This window comes from Ursus americanus, chromosome 4, assembly GCF_024610735.1.
Source record: "Ursus americanus isolate L20-20 chromosome 4, mUrsAme1.1.p, whole genome shotgun sequence".
NCBI lineage: Eukaryota > Metazoa > Chordata > Mammalia > Carnivora > Ursidae > Ursus > Ursus americanus.
The window spans coordinates 89,356,375-89,380,136 of NC_142130.1; the positions used below are offsets into that span (position 1 = coordinate 89,356,375).

Here is a 23,762-nt window from a genome sequence, read left to right on the forward strand (position 1 = left end):
ATTTTTTTTTTTTTTTTTTGGTGACCTGCAGCGAGGGACTTCATAAACACAATATATTAATCAAGTGCAGACAATGGGCCCATCCCTCCACCCCACTGGGGATGGACAGCCTAAACCATTGGTTGGACGGGCAAAGTCAATTTTGAAAGCGTTATCGGTAGTACAGGCTTGTATTTATTTAAGAAAAGAAAATACTCACATTTTCTTTTCTAAATGAGGCCTTGCTGCACTTACGATACATTTTTCCTTGATAGGCTTACAAGAAGCGGGACGGGTAATCTTTGTGTCATGGCATATGCTAGAATAAAAATAAACTACCAGAAAGATCAGAAAATGAGGGGCATAAATGGCCTTTCTCTTCGGTGGTCAGAGGTGTGGGGAAAGAGAGGATCTCTCCGTTCGACTCCTCTTCTGCGAGGAGCCTTCCTTCCGTCCCAGGGCTTGTGGATTGTCGCCGTCTTCGCTGATCGACTTGCTGCTCCGCTAGGTGGCAGAAGAGGGAAGGTGTGAGACGAGACAATGGGCAGGAGGGGCGGTTTCCCGTCCAGTTAGCGTTCCTTCAGCCTTGGGAACAAAGACCAGAAGCCTTGCAGATGGTCTCTACTGCACAGTAGTCTTGGCAACGGTACAGCTGGAATCATTGCGGTCGTTGGCTTCTTGCCTGCAAGCAGCTGATGCAGCCCTTTCTATTGACCTTGGCAGTCACCTTGGCACTGTAATCGGGGGTGATAACAGGAGTCCAGCAGGGGCACGGTCCGGCTTTCTGCTCCGCTCCCCGCGGGCCCTCCTCCCTCCCATCTGCAGGTGGCCTGCTCCCCCACCCCACGCTGCCTGGCTCCATCCTGCACCAAGAGGTGGGGGAAGGACCAGTGCGGCTTCTCCTTCGCTGGCACGGGCCGTACAGGAAGACGGGAGATGGTGATGCCGAGCTGAGAGAAGCCTAATGTGCAGGCAGCAAAACCATCAGTCCTCCGCAAAGGGCTCGACTTTTGACTAAGTCACAGTAAGACTGGTTTCCCACAGTTTAAGGGAAGCTCAAGAGTAGAAATTCCAGCAACGGAGCCCAGGTATCAGATTCTGAGGGCTGCAGGGTCAGAATTGCCCCCGATGAAGCTGCTTTCCCGGTTCCTTTGCACCTTACAGAAATGGGGAAATGAGGCCAGAGCTTAGTGCATTAGGGACTCGCACTCTCTCTGTCACTTTCTGTTGGTTTTCCCCGCCTGTTGTCTCTGTCGCCCGCTGAAGGGGTTTATATAGCTTTTAGAACACTTTATTTTTCATAGGATGCTCCTTCCCCAATTTTGTGTTTTTTGGGCATTTCTGTAAAAGTTGTTTCATTAGTTCTTGGCAAAGAAAATAATCTTCTGTTGTGTCATTGTTTCCACGGGAAAATCAGTCAATATATCAATTCAACTCACATCGTCTTTCCCAGGAATGAAGTTTCCTTTTAAAGAATGTCCTTCCCCCTAAAAGGTATCAGTGAGTCATATTTCAGTAATGAATTTGTTTTTTTAAATGTGGAGTCCAGATTTTCAGAACTACAAACCTGTGGGCATACCTGATTCTGACGAATTAGGTTGATTAGCCATTCAAGGTTTGGAGAGTATTATTAAGTTGTGACTTCCTGCACTGATAGCATCTGAATAAACATGGAAAGAGTTAAAAATCCCCTGAAATTATTCAACTTACGCCTCGAGAACGATGTGTGAAGTGAGTGTAGAGCTCTGGATTCCTCCCACACTATCCATCGTAGGTGGAATTCCAGAATGTTCTCCACACAATGGGTATCCAAAACTAGGTCAGGAGTAGAGTCGAGCAAGCAGCATTCCAGAAGTTGACGCTACCCTGGTTGGGTCTCTCTTCTTGCCCCATTGTCGCTGTCCCCTAGACCTTGAGAATATGTCGGCAAGTTAAAGCATTCAGTAATGCTTCTGTTTGCGCTGTGGTTGGGGTGCTAACCATCAGTGTGTTTGGGGGATCACTGATCTATGGATCGACGCCTGTGTTCACTCATTGGCTCAGCAAGCATTAAGCATCCCAAATTCCAAAAAAGAAAATCTTCCTCTATTCTTTTCCTGCAACTTTTCCTTTCGGAAGGGGGTTTTGTGTTTTCTGGTTGACGGCACGCAGTGTTTGGTGTCATTTTTACCCTTGAGCCTTATTTTGTCGAGTAGATCTTTCCCTTACTGAACAAACTCATGGGCAAGCCAGCGTGACACCACTCCCCTCGCAGCTCCCTCTTCTCCTGCCAATAGGCGGAGGGTCGCTGTGTCCAGGGCCCTGGGCACTTAGTGTGGACTGGGACAGAAATGGAGTCCAGGGAACCAGAGCGGGTCTGGTTCAGATGGTGCTCAAGGGGGAGCTGGACAAGCTGAGCCGTGTAGGCCGCTTCCGGTCCCATACCCAAGACCCAGCAAATCCTTCCCCACCTTTAATCCCTCGAAGGCTCTTTTGTTTGTATCTGTGTAGATGCCTTTATTTCAGCAACAAGTGAGAGCCGACCCGGGGGCCCGAAAATAGAGCAGCGGTTTTTATTCCCATAGAACTTGTCTTTCTAATAACGTGGGGCACTTTTATGTGTGTATGTATTTATTTATTTTAATTTTTGTTTTTTAATTTAAATTCAATTAATTAACATATACTGTATTATTAGTTTCAGAGGTAGAGTTCAGTGATTCATCAATTATATATAATACCCAGTGCTCATTATATCACTCATGTGCCCTCCTTACTGCCCGTCACCCAGTTACCCCATTTGCCCACCCACCTCCCCTCTAGCAACCCTCAGTTTGTTTCCTAGAGTTAGGAGTCTCTCATGGTTTGTCTTCCTCTCTGATTTCACCTTATTTTATTTTTCCCTCCCTTCCGCTATGCTCCTCTCTTTTGTTTCTTAAATTCCACACGTGAGTGAGATCGTATGGTAATTGTATTTCTTGGATTGACTTACTTCACTTAGCATAATACCCTCTAGCTCCAGCCATGTCATTGCAAATGGCAGGATTGCATTCTTTTTGATGGCTGAGTAATATTCCATTATACATGGCTGCAGCAGCTTGCATTCCCACCAACAGTGTAGGAGGGCTCCTCTTTCTCCACATCCTCGCCAACATCCGTTGTGTCCTGACTGGTTAATTTAGCCATTCTGACCCGTGTGAGGTGGTAGCTCATTGTGGTTTTGATTTGTATTTCCCTGATGCCCAGTGATGTGGAGTGTTTTTCCATGTGTCTGTTGGTCATTTGTACGTCTTCTTTGGAGAAACGTCTGTTCATGTCTTCTGCCCATTTCTTGACTGGATTATTTGTTCTTTGGGCGTCGAGTTTGGTAAGGTCTTTATAGATCTTGGCTACTAGCCCTTTCTCTGACAGGACATTTGCAAGTATCTTCTCACATTACGCAGGTCATCTTTTGGTTTTGTCGACTGTTTCCTTTGCTGAGCAAAAGTGCTTTATCTTGGGGCGCCTGGGTGGCACAGCGGTTAAGCGTCTGCCTTCGGCTCAGGGCGTGATCCCGGCGTTATGGGATCGAGTCCCACATCAGGCTCCTCCGCTATGAGCCTGCTTCTTCCTCTCCCACTCCCCCTGCTTGTGTTCCCTCTCTCACTGGCTCTCTATCTCTGTCTAATAAATAAGTAAAATCTTTAAAAAAAAAAAAGTGCTTTATCTTGTGAAGTCCCAATAGTTCATTTTTGCCTTTGCTTCCCTGGCCTTTGGAGACATGTCTAGCAGGAAGTTGCTGTGGCCGAGGTCACAGAGTTTGCAGCCTATGTTCTCCTCTAGGATTTTGTTGGATACTTGCCTCACATGTAGGTCTGTCATCCATTTCGAGTCTATTTTTGTGTATGGTGTAAGAAAACGGTCCAGCTTCATTCTTCTGCATGTGGTTGTCCAATTTTCCTTGGGCCACTTTTATAAAGTTGCCGCCAGTACAGGGCACGGGTGGGACAGCTCCCTGGTGGTTCACAGGGAGACCAAAGGGCTCACTCTGTTGTCCCTCCCTTGCCGGAGGGAAAACTTGCCTGTACTCCCATCTCTAAAGCCCTTGTCCTCCTTGTTTCTTCCACATGGGAGAGGGGAGAGCCGAGAGAAGGGACTCCATTTCTGGATTTTTCACCTCCACTTTGGTTTCCCGCCCCTCTAGTGGTCGCGGTCAGACCCACTCTTGGGAAGAAGTTGTCAGTACTCCACGCACAACCCAACAGAGATGTGTTGGGGGGAAGGCGGCGATCCACAGAGAAGGCTGAGTTAATCGGTATTAGCAGGGATTTCGGTGAAGAGGAATGGTTTTCCTTTGGGGATGGGTAAGTGGGTACAAAATAAAACCAGAGAGCGCTTCCAAGGTCTTTACGTTTCAAAGCACACGGCTTGCATTACACCATCCATTCTGAATATTATTTTTTACGATCATTTTCTGCCAGTCCTCATTTCTGGCTCATTTTCTTCTATGGAAGGTGCTCTTGCAAGCTTCTCATTTGGTGCATTGAGGGGTCTGAAGTTCTTCCTTTTTCTGAGAACTGTCTGGGTCGGGGGGATTGATGTTGGTGTCCCCCAGAGTTGCTTGGCACCACTCCGGGGGCGCTAAACCCCCAGCGTAGACTGGAGGATGAACGTGTCCGTGGCTCTGTGCTATGTGGCTGTCCGCGGCCTTCCCTGGAGCTTGTGGCTACTGGAGATTTTTCTTTTGGGTTCACTTCCCTGGGTTTGGCAAAAGCTTTCAGACCGGTGCATTTGTTGGCTGTGATGTTTCCCTGGTGCTTTTTGATTTTTGACTCACCTTCGTGCAGCATAAAATGATGCTCCTCGGTCTCCCCTCACCCTCCGAACAGACGCGTGTCTCCCCTTTGAGCAGTCACCCTGATTCTGGCTCTGCGGTCATGGGGCGAGACAGGCTTCTTCTTCCTTCTTCCTACAGAAGACTGCCCCCTTCTTTCCTATAAATGGGTCACGGGAGCTTGTTTGGGGTTCCAGCGGGGGCATCTGGACCCTTGTTTCTCCCAAACTCCCAGACCTGGGGGTTGGAGCAGGGCGAGGGCCTTCTCTGCTCCTGCCCAGGCTTACGGTGGATGAGGGCGGAACGTGCCTGGATATCCAGGTGCCCAGGAGCAACCTCTGGTTGACGGCCGGCATCCCCCGTCTCACAGCCAGATCCCCTTCCCTTTCGGTATTCTTCCTGAAAGGGAGAGCGCTTGTCTTTTCCCGCGTTGTTAATTAGCTACGGCACCCTAGAGCGCAATATTTTCAAGTTCGTCTACGCAAATAGGAGTATTTTTGTGGCCTCCCTTTCTGAATTCCAGCTTCCCAAGCCTTACTTTGGCCCTCAACATAAAACCAAAATACAGCAATTGTTTTTAAAGATTATATTTATTTATTTGAGAGAGAGAGATTGAGAGAGCATGAGCTGGGGGAGAGGGGAGAAGGAGAAGCAGACTCCCTGCTGAGAGCCCGACTCGGGGCTCGATCCCAGGACCCTGAGATCATGACCTGAGCCGAAGGCAGACACTTAACCGACTGAGCCGCCCAGGCGCCCCGAAATACAGCAATTCTGCAGGAACTGGACTTGCCTAGTTTGGATTTGGGACAATAAATGAACGTCTTTAGAAAACCCCAGCCTCCCCTCTTGCGTCGGCATGTCTGTCTCCATGGGGCAGATGAAGTGACTCATCACCCCGACATTGGATTTCTGCGGCCACAGTATGATTTGCAACAAATTAGGGACATCGGTTTCCTGGCTGCTCATCATCACGGCCCCTTTTAAAAACAGGAGCCTTGGAAGGGTTTGCTCCTCGACTGGTTTGTGGGCAACTCTGTGAGGCTGGTCTCTGGCTCACTGTCTTTTTTGAGCTGAAGAGTCAGGGTCAGGGAATCCTGAAATAGTATAGGCCCCTCCTTCTCTTTTCCCAGGGGTGAGGGTGGGGAGGGGTTACAATATTTGCCAAAAAAAGCATGTGGCACAGAAAAGACTTCCTTATAATAAAGCCAGGGTGTCAGCGTCAGCCTTGGCCGGCCCGTTTGCTGTTGCTCCGTGTCTGGAGAGCAGCTGATCCCCTTGGCCTCAGGCCACCTGCCTTCCCTGTTGTGTGGGTCAGGCCAGGGCATAGACTATAGTCCTAGGGACTAATAAAGCCTCCAGATAATTCTGTAATGTCTGAAGCCCCCAAACCTCGCCTTTTAAATTGTGAACATCTGCAGATCGGTACTGCGTGTCTCTGCTCACTGACAAAGAACTTCAACGTGCAGCACATTTATTATCGGTGACCTAGGAACCCTTGAACTTGTAGGGAGCTCCTCTGAGCCTGCAAGGAAATGCAAAATAAAGTCTAATTGTTACACTTGGGGTCCTTACCTTCCCCAGCATAGTTCCACTAGCCTTTTGTCATTTTACTAGACTCTGCGCATTTTGTTTTTGTTTGTTTTTTTATTCTTTTTTTTTTTAAAGATTTTATGTATTTATTTGACAGAGATAGAGACAGCCAGCGAGAGAGGGAACACAGGCAGGAAGAGCGGGAGAGGAAGAAGCAGGCTCATAGCGGAGGAGCCTGATGTGGGGCTCGATCCCAGAGCGCCGGGATCACGCCCTGAGCCGAAGGCAGACGCTTAACTGCTGTGCCACCCAGGCGCCCCTGTTTTTTTATTCTGACTCTGATTTTCTCGCTTTTGAAGCTTAAGGCCAACCCTTCCTAATTTATACCTGATAGGATTTTGTGTCCTCCTGGTTGATTCTTCTGTTTCCCTTCACCGATGCAGAATGATAGGCTGCTTTGAGGGCAAAGCTTGTGAAGCCCGAGATTTCAGTTAGTAATGCAGGCTTACCTTCCCATCTCAGTGGGAAAACAGGGCAAGTGGGAAAATTAGCGAGTTGATGTGGGTCAGGTTTCTTGTTAACCAGGAAGATACAGGACAAAGTTTCCTAAATTTGCATTTAAATAAAAAAAATACCATCGCGTTATACCACTGATCTGGCCTGGGGTCCCTACTGCCGTATGCCATCACCTGGCTCCTCTACAAGAAGTTATGTCCTGTCCTGGGAGCTGTTCCTTTGTTTGCTATTCTTGTTGAAGTGCAAAAGCCATTCAGGGATAATCCATTATTCCTTTAGGCAAGACAACTGCAGGAGACGCTGATTACCTAACGCCGAGAGAGGGCTCCGTTCTATTTGTCCTACTGGGTACCCTCCGTTGCTGTTTTTCGGTATACCAGATTTTTTTTTTTAAAGATTTTATTTATTTATTTGACAGAGATAGAGACAGCCAGCGAGAGAGGGAACACAAGCAGGGGAGTGGGAGAGGAAGAAGCAGGCTCCTAGCGGAGGAGCCTGATGTGGGGCTCGATCCCATAACGCCAGGATCACGCCCTGAGCCGAAGGCAGACGCCCAACGACTGAGCCACCCAGGCGCCCCGGTATACCAGATTTTTAAAAAAAATATTTAAGTATAATTGACATCCAATGTTATATTCGTTTCAGGTGCACAACACCGTGATTGGACAAGTCTACACATTATGCAGTGCTCGCCACGCTGAGTGTAGTCACCACGTGTCCCCATACCTTATGACAATATTATTGACTGTCGTCCCTACGCTGGACTTTTCATCTCGGTGGCTTATTTATTTCATAACTGGAAGTTTGTGCCTCTTAGTCCCCTTCACCTATTTCACCCACTAGTTCTCTGTATTTAATAGTTTTGTTTGTTCATGTGTTTTGTTTTTTAAATTCTACCCATAAATGAAATCACGTGGTATTTGCCTTTCTCTCTCTGACTTATTTCACTTAGCATCATACCCTCAAGTTCCATCCACGTTGTCGCAAATGACAAAGATTTCACTCTTTTATGGCCGAGTAATATCCCATGAGAGTATACCAAATGATTTGATTTGAATTTGTTTTTAGTTTAATTTCATGTTTTATTTTATTTCAGCTTATTTCATTTATGTATTTATTTTGAGTATCGTACTACAGCTGCAGTAATTAATACAGCTTCTCAAAAGTGCCGCGAACCTTTTGGAAGGAGATCTGACAAGCATAACTTTGCAACACGACGTTGAATAAGACGAGACAAGAGTGTTGATCTGGTTTTGACACTTGAGCAAACGCCAGTAGGAAGGCGCAGAAAGGGCCATCCAAGGGGCCATTTTCATGTTGTGGTCGAGGAAATGGACAGGGTCGATTTGTGGGAAGGTTGGCGGTTGCTGGGGCCCGCGTCCTCCCGGGGAAGAGAAGAGTAACGGCGACCAGTTATCTTCCCAGACTGTGGCTTTCTTTCTAGAAGATTCTCTGAGATGTAGGCTTTCTTGGAAGGCTGGTATGTGCATCTTCAGCCCAGTGGACTCTTCCAGATCTCACCAGTCATACTGCCCAGGTGATCTTTGCCTTCCACCTGAAAAGGTAACCACAAAGCTTCTGCTTTCTGCCGACTATTAAAAGGAAGGCATCCTAAAATCCACATTCATTCAAAACTGTCTTTCAAGAATTCCCTCGGTAACCCTTAAGATATTTCTCATCAATTAGCTAGTTCAGTCTGAACAAAAAGGACTCTAGAATTCCTAGTTCCCTTCCCTGTCCTGATCAATAGGACTTTCATCTGTTGCTCATTGAAACCAACCTGAGTGTCTTTGAGGCACTAGACTTTCCTCTTTGTAAATAGATAGTTCTAGGCCTTTGGCTTCCTTACAACTTACAAACATTATGCAGAAAAATAAAGAGAAAGCAAGTACCTCTTTTGTTTTTCAGGGAGCTACAGGTTTTTAACGACTTTTGCAAAAGGGCTGCGGAATTCTGAGTGAATTGAGAAAGCTGAATTTGGACACTTCTAGGGATAATTAGATTTTTTTTTCATGTTCTGTTCTGCCCAACAAGGGGTGACCCTGCTCTCCCACCCACTGTGCTTCCTCCCTCCTCTTTCCATTGTTCTTCAGTGAGAATGGAGAAATAATTTACAAGTCGTAAATTACTATTTTCCAAACATGAGCAAAGTACGCACAATTCAGCTGCTGATCTCAAATCAGGATGCCTTTTTAAAGCCGTACTCTTCAGGTTCCAGTTGCGTTTGAGACCTGGCTGTTTCAGGGCCTAGGACAGAGAGACAATGCCCTCTTCGGTGGTTTTAATGTGGGGTCTAAGAGGGAGCCCAAGGGTAGGGAGACCAGTGCACTGTAGTTTATCCAGGACTTTACTGGTTTTCAAACCGAAAATCTAGGTAGCAGGAATCCCCTGAGTCCCTGGCAAATCGGGAAGGTAAAGCCCCCTATAGGGGCTAAAAAACGAACTTGTGACTTTCCCCCAGAACCTAGTTAGGGATGGACGTGATAAAAGTGAAGATGGGAAGTCTGAATGCGCATCTCAGGACCACTAGGGGGCGCCATCAGCTTCTTGAAGTTGTTCCACAGCCTGACTCTCCAAGGGCCTTTTGAAAAGGAAGGTTCTGAAAACGACAGTAAGGAACCAAGAGTGTAAGGGGCAAAATATCCCTGGGGGGGACCCGTCATCCTCTAAATGTGGTGATCTGTGACTGTGACCAGATTTTTGGCTGGATGAATCCTCAAATTGGGTCTTACCAGATAAAAAATTGGGCAAAAACTATAGCCAGGTGAGTCCCAGTGGAAAGTTACCTTTTGGCTTGTCCGTCACAGGCCGTGACCCCAAAGGTGACACGGAGGAACAAGCAAGACCCCCCTGCATCTGGTCAGAGCACTGTTGTCTCAGAAGTCCATACAGAGGAGGTGTGGTCCTGGCTTGGCGGTTAGTGGGTTCAGCACGGGCCTTCTTCAGATGGTAGCCTTACTTACCCTCCCTGGTGCCTGTGGCCCTCACGCAAATCCCGGGCAGATGAAAGGGGTGGCTCCATGCGGGAAGTTCCCAGGAATAGGCCGAGGGCCACTTCTCCATGGATTTGTCCTTCTCCATGGCTGATCAGCTGTCTTGAGAAGAGGCGTAGCATTCTCCGAGGGAGCCACTAACGGTATTCGTTCCTATTGGTGTTGTGAACAATTACCCCAAACTTGGTGGTCTAAAACAACTCAAATTTATTGTCGTGTCGTTTTATTGGTCAGGAGTTTGACCTGAGTCTCCCTGGGCCAAAACTAAGGCACGAGCAGGCCTCTCTCTCTTTCTGGAGATGCTGGGGAGAATCCATGTTGTCTCCCTGTGGTTGGAGACCACGTGCATCCTTGGCTCGTGGCCCCTTTCCTCCATCTTCAAAGCCAGCGATGTCCATCTCTCTGATGGACGTCCATCAGTTCCTTCGTTACATCTTTGCTGACCAGTCAATACCATATCTCGCAAGGACCCATGTAATCAGATTGGGCCCACCTGGTAACCCAGGATCCCTTGTCCACCTCGAACCCACAGCCTTGATCACACAGGCAGAGCTCGTTCTGCCGCGGAAGGTAACACAACACGTGGGCATCCCCGAGGAGCCATTGTTTGTCTCTGCGCACCAGTAAGTCATCTTTGACCTTGTGCTTCACTCACCCTCTGTCATTGTCGCCCCAGGCCACGGCCAGAGCTACTTGTGGTCAAGAGTAGACCTACTTGGAAAGTTGGTTGGTGGGTACGTTCCTGTCTGCTTCTGAGGTGGCCCTCCTGTCTTTAGCCAACGCCTTCCCAGCGTCACAAGTGAGAAGAGCAAGTCCGAACGGCTTTGTGCCGCAGCAGGAAATGGTCTTGCTTTGTGCTTGGGGCTTTCTGCGGGCTTCTAATGAAGGCTGTTTATGGCCAAGAGCAGGCATTTGGTTATCAGCCGTAAGAAAATTCCAGATCCAAACTTTTTCGGCCACATGGCATGGGACATGCTAGATGGTCTGTGATGGAGCGGATTCCGGCCGAATCGACAGGCTCTTTCAAGGAGCACTTTGGCCTTGCCTGCCCTGCTGGAAGATGAGGTGGGACTGTCTGCTAGGACGCATGGCTTTGCAGGACTCCCTGGTTTCTGCCTGGGATGAGGGTAGGGGGGTTCTGGTGTTAATTGGGCAGAAGGACTGTTTGTGTTCCAGCTGTGGGGATGGGGCGGTGCAGTGTCAAACTCATTGTCACCTCGAGTTCTAGCAAAAATTTCTTAGACAGGGAACAGAATGTGTGGCACATGCCCAGAGACACCCCCCTAGCCTACTTGGCCACCAAAGATGTTCCCAGGGCTGTCAGATGTCTTCTCCCCACTGCCCCCGTCCCTGCCCCAGCGCAGACGGCATGCACTTTTGGTAGCCTTCACCCGGCTCCATTTTGTATCCCAACCACTGTTTGTCCTTTGCACCTGTTTCTACTATGCATTTTCTTATTATTATGGATTCCCCAAGCCACCTCCAGCCCTTGCCGAAAAGAGATGGGGGTAAAACCAAGAGCCAGACCTTTACTCTGAGGAAGGACCTTGCTGGAGTTCCATTTAAACCTAGGTCGGTGTCCACAGCCGGACGATGAGGGTGGATTCTGGCCGGGGCCAGGGTTCAAATCCTGCTGGGTGACTTTGGGCAAGTTACTCTACCTCTCTGTGTCTTAGTTTTCTCACCCGTAAACGGAGCTAGTAATAGTACCTACATCTAATAGGGTTGCTGTCAGGGTTGAGTTGATGATGTAAGCGAAGTGTTTAGAACAGCGAGTGGTGGAGTGTAAATGCTAGTCTTGGTTATCATCGTTATCACTGTTTTACAACACAGCTCTTCTGTTCGCAACTACACTGGTGAGGGAACCGGGATCTGTGATCCTCTTAAGGACTCAGGTGGATTGTTTCGAGAAGGTGCATCTAATTATGTGTCTTCTTGTGGGATTGACAGGTGGGAGATAAATTCTAGGGTAACACGTCCTAATCAGTACAGATCAACTCGAAATTCCCAATTCCTGTGACGCAGACACTCCGGGCCGTCAGACTGTCCCCAGCGGCTTCTGACGCAGGGGATACCGGGAAGGTTTTCCTACCTGACTGGGATGGAGGTTCTTGCTGTTCCTTTTAACCCCAGGGGTCATAGGGAGCATCCGAGAGAAATTGTGGCCTTTGTTGAGAGGGATCTAAGGATTTACAAACGAGGAGATCCTGGTTTCCAGCCCATTTCTGTGTACCGTTCGTTCTAGGGGGTCCGTCACACCCCAGAGCTGGGTGATTCTGGGGTAGCTTTGCTGCCCAAACCCCACCACTGATTTTTAACTGCTTCTCTTTCCCAAAGGCTCCCCTAACAGCTGGGAGGGGAGAAGCTGTTCTTTTATTAGCTGACTCTGCATAAACTGGGGAGTTTGCCAGGCGAGTCGTAATTCCCACCTCCTTCCTGGAGCCCCGCAGACCTCACCCTCTGTTTATCTGTTCACTCTCCCAGCCGGCTGGTAGTTCTGAGCAGTCAAGGTATCAGCTACCGAATCTGATCGGCCGATTACACTAGTCTACGCTGATGCTCTGGTTAGGGCGGGGCAAAGCCCAGCTTCTAGGTAATCTGGGAGGACATTTTTACTGTTTTTCCACCCCTAAAAAAAATAAAGCTCTCATCTGGGCAGACAGTATGGTGACCAGCTGTTCCCGTTTGCCTAGGGCCTGGGGGAGGGGGATGCAGAATTTCTAGTTGTAAAATCAGGACAGTCCTGGGCAGACCAGGATGAGTTTGTTACTGAGAGATGGTCATTTTGGGTGGGTGGGGAAAGGAGCCCCGGGACAGGCAGGCTGGGGAGACGCTGGAGGACGGATGAGGCCGGCTGCACGGCTGGGCGTGCTGGATGTTCTCCTCAGGGAGAAGGTGTGGTTTCACTGGCTTTAAAGGAACTGGAGGTGATGAGGAATTGCTAGAACGTTGCAGGACAGTGGCCATTTGCTCCATCACGTGAGTTTTTGTAAAGTGACTTCCGCGGGCCTGGCTCAGTGCTGTCAGGGGAGTCAGGCAGGAGATGAATGGGTTACAGACACTACAACGGAGCTGTCAACCCCCTGTCCTGCTCAGAAGGCTGACACGGTCTGCCAGAAAAGAATGCGACCAACAGGAAACAATTAGTAAACAATTGGTGCTAAGCCAGGCAGAGCCTTCTGCATTGCGAGCAGAATTGAGCAAAGGGCGAAAACAATGCCCAGTGGACAGTCACAGAAAGGGATGGGGGGGCTCACTTACCAGTCTGGAGGCCCTGGTTAGATGGTAGGGAGGGGGACAAAGGGTCTTGTGGGAGGGTGGCCTGGGATAATTAAGAACACAGCAGTTGGCTGGAGAGAGAACAGCATTTGAGGAGAGTAACTGGGTTAACTGGCCTATGTTAGACAGTGGAAAGTGTCAACCTTGAAACCAAAACAGCCAGCTATTCCACCAGGAAAATGGGTATATTGGGGAATGGGAGAGGGATTGAAATTTGGGACATGCAAGCTATGGCAAAACAGTAGGTTAAATCCAGAGCACAAAGGAGAGGAACATTACTTTAGAGAGAAAAAGGAGGGACTTGGGAGAGTGGCTGCTTTGAATGGAAGTGTGTTGGAGAAAAGTGAGAGTTTGAGGGGGTTGATGGGTTCTCATTGGCCGGGCCGTTGCCGGGTGAAGAGAACATCTTCCTTCCTCCTGCTGGGGTAGTAAGGCTGGCTTCTTCCTATTGGAAGATACAGGGGATGCTTCTTTCTGTTGGGCCTGCAATGAAGTTGGTTGGGCAGGAGAACTTGAAGTGAGGTTTCCCTCATTCAGTTTCACAAAAGGAGAAGAAAGAAAGAGGGTGCAACAGAGGATTGAATGTTTCCGGGTGTCAGGCATTGTTCTCTGTAAGCTCTAATGAATTCTCAGCCAACGTGGTGGGGTAGGTACGGTTATCCTGACGTTGTAAATGAGGACACTGGGGTGCTGGAGGTGAGGTGCCTTGCCTGGGTCACACGGCAGGGAGAGCAGTGTCATTCGAATTTGCATTTGAACAACATTCCCGCTGAATGATCTAAGATCTAAGGAAAATGTCATCTTCTCTGGGTGGTCCAGGATATAGAAAAGATCAGAGGGGCTAGGAACCCTACGCTGGGAAACCCAGCAGGAGGCTGCTGTAGGAATTTGGGTGGGAGGCTCTGAGACCTCTGCTGTGCTGGGGGCAGACTGATGTTCAGGTAAAGGGGAGGAAAGACTCTGGTTTCCTGGAGGACCTGGAAAGACACTGGGACCATGAACTGGATCCTGTCGGGAGAATAGGAGAAATCTTCATTCACCCAATCCTGGCTGTGTCTTTGGGCAAGTTACTTAGCCTCCCCGAGCCTCAGTTTTCTCCATCTGTGAAATGGAGAACGCATCCTACAAGAGTTCCAGAGGATTAAATCCCATAACGTTAGGCTGTCAATGGTCGAGACCCGTATTTAAAATCAGAGCGGGTATTCAATGACTCTTTGCTTTTCCCAGTTTTGAAAAATCACCGGTTTTGGAGGCATTTCTTTCAAAAACATTCTCATTTGATAAGAAAAGGATCGGCTAATCTCTTTCTCTCCTCCTTGGTTATAATAACCTTTCTTCATGTGGATCCGCAGTTCGGGTGTGTAGACCTTCAAATCCTGATGGGGACTCTCCCGTAACGTGGAATTCACTCAGTGACAGTGGACGCAAGACAGCCCGCCACCGGTCAGGGTCCCTTAGCGCCAACGGCAAAAGTCGGAGAGGAGATCCCCTTCAACTTTAACAAGCAGAGGCCAAGAAAGCAGTCCCCTGGGGCTTGTCAGCCCTGCCGTCGGTCGAGGTGCGCACAGCTACCCAGATGTTCCTTCCTCTGGACCTTTCCCAGACATGAAAGCCAGCCCAGGCCCTGCCCTTTTTGCCTCCTGGCTGAAGACGTGTTTGCTTTTGCAGTTAAGAAAACGACCTCAGTTGTTAATTTTCACTTGGAATAAGTATAGGAGGTGTTACTTTTTTTGGGTGGGGGGGATCTGTGGCTTTTTAAGGACTACACAGTTTGGCATGAAAATCACACTAATCGAGCCTTGTTACAAAGTTCCCTCAATTCCATAATTGTCCGTTCTGGCGCGCTCCCGTTTGGGGGAGTAATGATGTTGTTGCTGCTGACGATAATGACCATAATAACCTTTTATTGGGTGCCTGGGAGACCCAGGTGTATCACACCGAGATCCTGCAAGGCGTAGGTCTCCTTATCCCTGCTTTTAAAATGGAGAAACTGACGCTAGGGGAAGCAGGTGAATTGCCCAAGGTCACACACTAGTCCGTACTGGAGCCAGAGTTCACACCGGCTCTCCCTGGCTCCAAGGCCTGCGCTCATTCCCCTTGACCATGCTGCCTTAAAACAGAAAGTTCAGGTGTACCTGGGTGGTTCAATCGTTAAGCGTCTGCCTTTGGCCCTGGGCGTGATCCCAGCGTCCTGGGATCGAGCCCCACATTGGGCTCCCTGCTCAGCTGGGAGCCTGCTGCTTCCTCTCCCACTCCCCCTGCTTGTGTTCCCTCTCTCCCTGGCTGTGTCTCTCTGTGTCAAATAAATAAATAAAATTAAAAAACAAAAACAGAAAGTTCAATTTATCAGGCAAATGGAAAGAATTATACATTTAAAAAAATTTACAGAATTATTCAAAAGCAGGAAGTCTCAGATCTACTTAAATATCGCATTTTCGGTCAAACCATTAGATCAAGAGGCTTGGGGGAAGATTTTATAGCCTGTAACTCAGGCCGTACCCCCACCCCGTCTCCCTCTCCCCCTCCCTCCCTCCCTCCCTCCCTCCCTCCCTCCCTCCCCCTTCTATTCTCTTCCCTCCTGTTAGCTCTCACTCTCCATGGGTGATATCTTAGTAGGGAGAATTTGGAGCTTCTGAAAGGGAAAGGTTCATGGAAGTTGGCCCAGAAATGAAAGCAGGGAGGGGCTGGGAGGTACTTTCTGAAGCCAACCAGGCTCCAGGTGTATGGAAGCCACTGGACTCAGGCCTCCAGTCATTTTCCTTTGTGCCAGAAACTCTGCCAGGGCCGGTGGGAGTGGTCCCGACGAATGAAGATGCGTCCCTGCCTCCAGACACCCACATTTTAAGAGCGATCCTAGTTCTCCCACCTGCTTCTCAGTGGGAGCCGGAAGAGACCCAGAGGAGTGCCCCCACCTTTCTGCTGCTCCCCACAAAGCCTTCTCCTCGGGATGGAACAGTCTCCCCAGCCCTGACCTGCTCCAAGTGGCAGGTGCAGAGACAGGGTACGCTGAGCCTGCGTGTGCGGAGGGAAGGGAGCCCGGGCCTCTGTGGAGACGTCCAGTCAGTGTAGACACACTGAACCCGGCAGGGGCTGAGTGCGTGGCCTGAAGGCTAAGGGCTCTGTGCTCAGCCTTCCCGTGCATGTCAGATGGCCACTTCCCAAGTGTGTGAGGCCATCGTGCTTCCAGCAAAGGACATGGGAGGAATTCGGGGAAGTTCGTAGGTGGGACTTGAGGGCGGGAGTCATTGCCTGTCTGGGTGGCTCTGACTCTTTCTCTGTGGCGGTGCCATGTCCAGCCTTCATGGGGTCAGCTGCCAACAGAGGAGAGTCCTGGCCCCTCCCGTCGACCACACTGGTCTTCTCGAAGGAGAACGGGCTCTGCTGGCTGCGCGCGGCCTCCCGCGTCACACTCTGCCTCCCGCCTCCCCTGGTCGCTACTGTTTGTGTTTAGCCTAAGTGCCTCCAGCACGCTGGAAACGGGACAGCCCGTCATTACTCACGGATTTTCTCCCAGGCCCTGTGATGGAGCCAAATGAGCTGTTCGCCCCCACGTCCCTCCTGGTTTCCTGCAGGGACGGAATCCTTCCCTGCACGCGGGATGCTGTCCTGCCCCCTTGGGTGAAAGCCAGCTATCAGAAAAGGGACAATAAGAATGTTACTGATTTATTGCCTCTTCCTTTATCTTCCCTCTGCCCACCCCAGTTGTCTTTCATTTTACATTTGGGTAGAGGAGGGGAAAAAGTGCTTGCTTTACAGAATCTGTTTAACCTTTAGGCCCGCATAGAATTTTCTAGAAAGAAGGTAGAGCCAAATAGTTCGGGAATCAAGGTGGTGGGTGTGTGGACTGCTCTGGCGGGAAGGAGAGGGAGGGGTGCCGAGGAGCTGCCAACAATACCTTGATGGGGGCTGTTACCCCAGTGTCAGGTCTGGACCGGGATGCCAGGAGTCCATTGGGTCCCTCAAAGGCAGTGACATGTTAGTGGAAGCTGGGGGTGTGGATGGTGCCCCTTCCCTGTAACAGCACAGCACTGGAGAGGTCATTTGCCTGAAGCAAAAAGCAGTAAAAGGAAATTTGGGGAAAAAAATGTATTTTCCCCACAAATTCTGAATGGCGTGAGTGTGCAGAGGGTAAGTGGGAGAGGCTCTAGCTGGAAGAGGCCTGACGTGAGAAGGGACGTCAACCTCTGCAGAGACATGGGGTCCCTTCCGCCTCGGGCCTGGGGGGCTCTGTGCGGGGGAGGTGGGCGCAGGCCAGGACCCACACAGTTACAGCGTTCTCCAGGCCGCAGCTGCTCTCCGTGGCGCAAGGAATGGCTCGGAACCTGTCAGAGGCATTCATGTTTTCCTTTTGAGACTTACCATCACAGGCCCTCGGAACAGTTACATTTGAAAGGCAGACACGCAATTCTGGGTTATCCAAGCGTCTGGGTCTTCGCTGGAAACAAGACACTCTGATCTCTCAAACGACTTCATCTGATTTTATCAGAAATGTGTACATACAAAAATTTCCCCCCGTGGGCTGAGAAACTCTGCTGGGAAATTTTAGCCCAGAGTGTAATTAGCCCGGGAGAATTATCAGCAACGGAAAATAAAACTTTGTACCAGAAAACGTCTCAATTATGGCGACGGTGTCAGTTAGTTCACTCCTACCGTGTGCGTATTTATCCCATCATCTCGTCTGGGTCATGAACATGACCGAGGCCATCCACTCCCAGGGTTGCTCAATACCGGGCTGTGCGCACGGCCTAGCTCCGCCCTGCTTTTCGCCGGCACGTCCTAGCCCTGAAGCACAGTAATCAAGTCGGGCAGCAAGGCATCCTCAACGCTCCCCCCCATGTTCCCCGACCCCCTCATTTACACCAGACTGAGAAGGGAGAGTGTTTTCAGAGCCATTTAAGATGAGGCAACACCGCGTATGGAAATCCTGCTAATTGGCAGCCGGGGCAGCTGGCAAGTTCTGGAAAACGAACTCCTTCTCTAAAACGCCGGACAGCCTCCAGCCCGCTAGCCCTGCTGGCTGCAATAGTCCTGTTTGGGGGCCACGCGGGGGTGGGGGGTGGTGCAGAGGGCAGTTGTGACTTTCCTCGCTGTCTTCGAAGCTCCGGGCGCCGTGGCCTGCAGGCCGCTGCCCCAAACTCCGGCCACCTGTCTGTCCCCGGTCCCTGTTCCAGAAAGGAGCCTGTTGCCAGCTGTCCGTGTCTGCAGAGCAGGGTTGCAAAGGCAGCTTTGACTTTGAAAGAACGTGTTGCTGCTAACCCCTTCATTCTTCCCAGAGAAGTAGCTTTTCCAGGGTTCTGGAGGGGGCCCGAAGGACAATCGGGGAGCGGGCGGGGGGGACAGGCTCCTTCCCAGACCCGGAGGTCTTTGTCAAGGTGAGCTTCTGTGCACACCCCAGAGAGGGCAGACACGCACAGCCTCAGCGGGGATTTGGCTGCGTTTGGAATGAGTTAGGACAGGATTCCCAAGGCTGCAGAGACAAGGGAGAAAGAGAGGAAACACTTGCCCCACTCCGCAGAACTTATCATAGACTTGACTGTGCTTAGTGTAACCACGATAAAAATAAGAGGTTTAGAAGCTGCGAGCAAGTCAGGACTGGCCGAAATATGTGCCTTTCTGTCCCTGTGCTTTTGGAGCCCCGCCCCCCTCTTCTTGGCCTCTTCTGCCCCAACCTGCAGCGGTTTAAGAAAGCACCGTGACTTCAGGGGTTCCTTGCAGCCCGGAGTTTTATGTAAGTCAGCTCTGCCTTTCTTGCTCGGGAACGGAGTGAGGAGGAGCCCGGGCAGCCCTCAGAAGGGCCGGGAAGGGGTGGGCCCTGAGGCAGGGAATGACCTCAGGTGGCCAAGTGGGGTGCTGTTTCAGGGCCCATCTGCAGGGGAGCTGTGATGACCGCTCCGTGGGGTGGGTGCTGCCTGCCCACCTCCCCAAGCCTCCAGCTACCCAAAGCTTCAGACCCCAAGCTGGGAGAATCCTCAGTCCCTTCCCCCTCCTGGGTCAACAGGCCAGCACCTGCGGGGGGTGAGGGGCAGGGCTGGGGGGGGGTGGTGGACGGTGTGCAGCGAGGGCCTAGAGCTTCCAGGACTCTGAATCCAGTCCTCCAAGTCTGTCGGGGCCTCTCTATATGCGGGAAGCCCTCCTTCATGGGTCTCGCGTGACGTCACCTCGGAGGAGCTTGTTAAAAATTCATATTCCTGGGCCCCAGGAAAGAATTACTGAATCCAACTCTCTGCGATGTTCTATTTCATAGTTTTACTTTTTTTTTATTTAAAAAGTAAGTCATGTAGGAAAGTAACTCTAATGTAAGACTCTGTCACCTGAATACACCTGTGTAGCCACCGTGGAGATCAAGACCTAGAACATTTCTGCCACCGAGAAGCCTCCCTCCCACCCTTCCCAGATAATGCCTGACTTTCCAGGGACAACTGTTCTTCGGCTCCCATCACCCAGAGAAGCTTCCCTGTGTCTGAACCCGAGTCTGGTTTCTCTCGCTCAACAACTGTGTAGAGGGGATTCATTGTGGCTTATAGGAGCGGCTCAGTTTCTCCCATTGTGGTGGCACGTCCTATTGTATGAATTGACGCCACTGACCTCCTCGTTCTACTCTTGATGGTACCTGGGCTGTTTCCAGGTCTTGACCGTTACACCAGAGCTATGAGTTCTCTGAGGCCGTCAGTGTCTCTCGTGCCCCTCAGGACTCCATCCTGTCGGGCGTGGGATTGCTGGGCTGTAGGGAATTAACTTCGGTAGGCGACTACCAGACGCTTCCCAGAGTAGCTGTGCCATTTGCACTCTGACCAGCAGCGAACGGCAGGTTGGTCGCTCTGCCTTCTTGCCCGCGCTTGGTATCGTCAGACCTTTTCATTATAGCCGTTCTGGGAGGTGTGTTGTGGGATCTCTGTGTGGCTTTCATTTGCAGGCCCTGCTGCCTAAAGATGTTAGGAACATTTTCATGTGCTTTTTGGCCATTCAGATGTGTCATTTGTAAAAAAAAAAAAAAAAAAAGGCTGATCAAGTCTCTTTAAAAACTGGCGGTCTCTTACCCTCTTAATTTCTAGGGACATCTTATTATTAACAATCCCTCCAGGTGACTTAAGGACACTACCTCTCTGAAGGCCCAGTTTTCTTGGCATCTCTGTTCGCTTTTGTTTAGTTCCCAAGCCAGCAGCTCGCCTCTTGCCCCGTGTCCTGTGAGGCGGGTTACAGACACGGTGCTTTCCTCTCCAGCTTCTTTAACTACGTGCAGTGGGATTAACTGTGGCTCTTTCTGTCACTGAGGTCTGGTTGGCAGTGGTGCTTGCAGTCCGGAGATGTGAGGAGCATGTCCAAGCCACCTTCTTGCCTTTCCAGCAGCATCTTATGAGCGCCACCAGCTCATCAGAGATGTGTGGCTTGGGGGAAAGATGGCAGGAGAAAGAACCGTCTGGGAACTTCCTTTGTTGGCCTTGATTCTGCTGCTCCATGTCCCAGGGGGTGTGTAGCCCTCTCCTCTCGTCCCCATCAGCCGCCTTTCCCTCCTTCCAGGAGCCCATGAGAAGGACGTGTGTGTAGTACCTGTGTGGATGTCTGGGGCAGGTGTGTGTGGGTGTGACCTGCTTTGGGTCACCAGGAAGAGTCGCCCCCCTTCAACACCGACTGTGTAATAATCCACCTTCTGGGTACAAATGCTCCCCATCTCTCTGCCACCCCAAGAATCAGATGAGGGGGACATCCAAGTTGTATAGCGTCCGGGCATCTAGAACGCGTGTAACGCGACCCTCTCGTTCTGCAGACGGGCACCGCAGAGACGGTGAGGGCTGGTGTCCCGGTGGGAGAGTCTGCGGGTGCGTTTCTAAGCCTGCTCCTCCTGGAAAGAGGTGTGTTGCTTCTGGAGAGGATGGCAGCACAGAGGGAGGGAAAGAGCAGGTCTTTCTTGGGCGCCTTTGGTGACAAAGGGAGTTCCCACTTGCCGCTGGCTCCCGGTGCGAGGAGCCGCGCGGAGGCCCAGCGTGGCAGGAAGCGGTGAGCGGTGCAGCCCGACCCTGTGCTCCCCCGCCCTCACCCCGGCGGGGCTCGGCGGCTCAGTGCAGTGGCCCCGGAAGGGTATTTACAGCGTCATGACCATTAACACAAATGTGTAACGGCTTTGCGCCTGCGCGTTGTGGAATCTGGCACTTCGAGACCGGCTCTGATAAAGATTCCTTTTTCCACTCAGGCTGGTTATGATGGGGAGAGTATTGGGAATTGCCCGTTTTCCCAGCGCCTCTTTATGATTCTCTGGCTGAAGGGCGTTATATTTAACGTGACAACAGTGGACCTGAAGAGGTAAGATGGGCTTTCTGCGTGATTGAAATGACTGGCACACCCATGCACACTCACACCCAACTCACACCCACACTCACACCCCCCAACACTCACACAACACACCCACACACCACACACTCACACATTCAAAACTCAGGCACACACGCTCACACTCACACACTCCTAGGACCCACGGGCGCTATCACGGCACCCCCGGCCTCGGTCAGGGCCCCAAACTGAAGCCCGAGTCTGGGCTCATCAGTCATGACAGGATCGGATCAGAGGTGATCGGGGACGAGCTGGGGGCACCATAAGGAACTTGCTCCCCCAGTTCCTGGTCGGCAGAGAACCTCTCAAAGCCTACTGAGCAGCTGTCCAGCGATGACGCTGGGGACGGTTGGCTTTCTCACCTCTGCATCCAGAGAAGAGCCAACTTTCATCGTCAGGGGACAGTTTCTAAACCCACAGTCACTTCTGACATTCTCAAGGGTGGCTCCTTGTAAACAGGGGAGGACCTGGCTAAGCTGTGGAAATGAGTCTACACCTTGGCCGCTGCTGTTCTCTCCCCCCCACCCCACCCCACCCAGGAAACCCGCGGACCTACAAAATCTGGCTCCTGGAACAAACCCTCCCTTTATGACTTTTGATGGCGAAGTCAAGACGGATGTGAATAAGATCGAGGAGTTCTTAGAGGAGAAATTAGCTCCCCCGAGGTAGGCCTCAGAAAAGCAGCACTCACAACCCGATTGTCACTTTTCCCCCTTCACAGACAATTTGAAAGCTCCCAGCTTCGTGTATTTGGTTTTCTGTGGCCACAGTACTTAACTTCCTTAGCTGTACTGCGGTGTGCCACAGAAAACACAGAGCGAGATCAGAAGCCTTGAGTGACGGGAGGCCTGGGTCCTTCTGCTTCGCACCTGCAAGATGGCAATTAGGGTTTGATGGCAGGAAGTGGGGAGGAGGTGGGTCGATGTCACATGGGTCGGCCATTTCTTAGGTCCAGTGCTGCAAGGAAAGGCGTGCATGTTAGCATGCGATGTCCCAGAGTGCTGGACCCGGAAGAGAACCTTCTAGAACCTTCTAGATCACCGTCTTCAACTTACTCGGAAGGGAGCTATGACCAGCAGGGTCTGAGGTGTGCCAGGACGAGAACAGAAAGTGCTTTGTCCCTAGACTGTTGCTTCCAAAGCTTGGAGACAAAAAGAGTAGGGAAACATTCTAGGAGGAAGTGTTCTCGTTCACAGCCACTCAGGGAAAGACCTGTCTCCCCCCCCACCCCCCACCCCCCGCCTTGTATGAGCCCTGCTCAAACACTGCTTATCTGTGATGCTTCAATTCTGAATTTTCCAAGGTACCCAAAGCTGGGGACCCAGCACCCCGAATCTAACTCTGCAGGAAATGATGTGTTTGCCAAATTCTCTGCATTTATTAAAAACACCAAGAAGGATACGAACGAGAGTGAGTATCTGACGTCCTCCTGCCCAGGGTTCTTCACGCGGACGGCCCCTTGTCAGCCCTCCGGTGTGGCTTCTAAGATCCTGGGAGTTCTGACTAATGTCCCTGGGGGTAGGGACCTGTATCTAGAAATAAGGAAAAAGTGCCTCTAGTGTTGGATCCACCCGCATGTGGGTTTCAGGAGATCGAGTGTTTCTGGAGGTTGGGAGCCCAGAAAAGAACATTTTGAGGGGAAAAGAATTCCACAGGAATTCCCTGCCGCACCGTGGGAATCCGTTTCCATGATGCTCCCGCTAGTGCTGGCTTCATTACGGGCTTCCCCTAAAGAGTTTGAATAAGTGGGTGAGTTCAAGAAGGAGCAGTGTTGTGTAGACAGGAGAATTATTTTCCAGTCCTTTATTCAGATCTGAGAAATCTACATCCTTCATCCAATTCCGCGGTGCTGCCCGGCCGCCTGTCAGGAGGGAGAGGCGATTGACTCCTTCCTTGGTATCTAGAGAAAGTTGACACTAACTCGCATGGCTTATCTTAGTCATTTTTTTGCCTTTGTGTTCCAGTTTATGAAAAGAACCTGTTGAAGGCCCTGAAGAAGCTGGATAATTACTTAAATAGCCCTCTGCCTGATGAAATCGATGCCTACAGCACCGAGGACATCACTGTTTCTGGAAGGAAGTTCCTGGATGGGGACGAGCTCACGTTAGCCGACTGTAACCTCTTACCCAAGCTCCACATTATAAAGGTATGATGTTCCTCTTACCACAGGTGCTGAATACACGAATGGGGCTTTGTTTTATTTTGGCCAGACTCTTGAATTAAAAAATTAGTTTGTTTCTGTTCAAGGCCATTCAAATCCCAAGTCTCAGATCCATGGATATTCCCAGGTATTCTTCTGGAGGTCTCAAGAAACATCTGGGAGCTTGGCTCCCCTCTCTCCGTCCCCACTG

The 23,762-nt window shown here is 50.6% G+C and overlaps 1 protein-coding gene across 1 annotated transcript in view; it reads left to right on the top strand.

The window, feature by feature from the left end:
- CLIC6 (CLIC family member 6) overlaps nucleotides 1–23,762 on the top strand; it is a 46,975-nt gene that overhangs the window by 14,968 nt on the left and 8,245 nt on the right. The window contains exons 2-5 of the mRNA XM_045785580.2: nucleotides 21,275–21,384; nucleotides 21,951–22,076; nucleotides 22,715–22,821; nucleotides 23,376–23,557. Of these exons, the coding sequence (XP_045641536.2) occupies nucleotides 21,275–21,384; nucleotides 21,951–22,076; nucleotides 22,715–22,821; nucleotides 23,376–23,557 (525 nt within the window). The remainder of the gene's footprint in view (nucleotides 1–21,274; nucleotides 21,385–21,950; nucleotides 22,077–22,714; nucleotides 22,822–23,375; nucleotides 23,558–23,762) is intronic.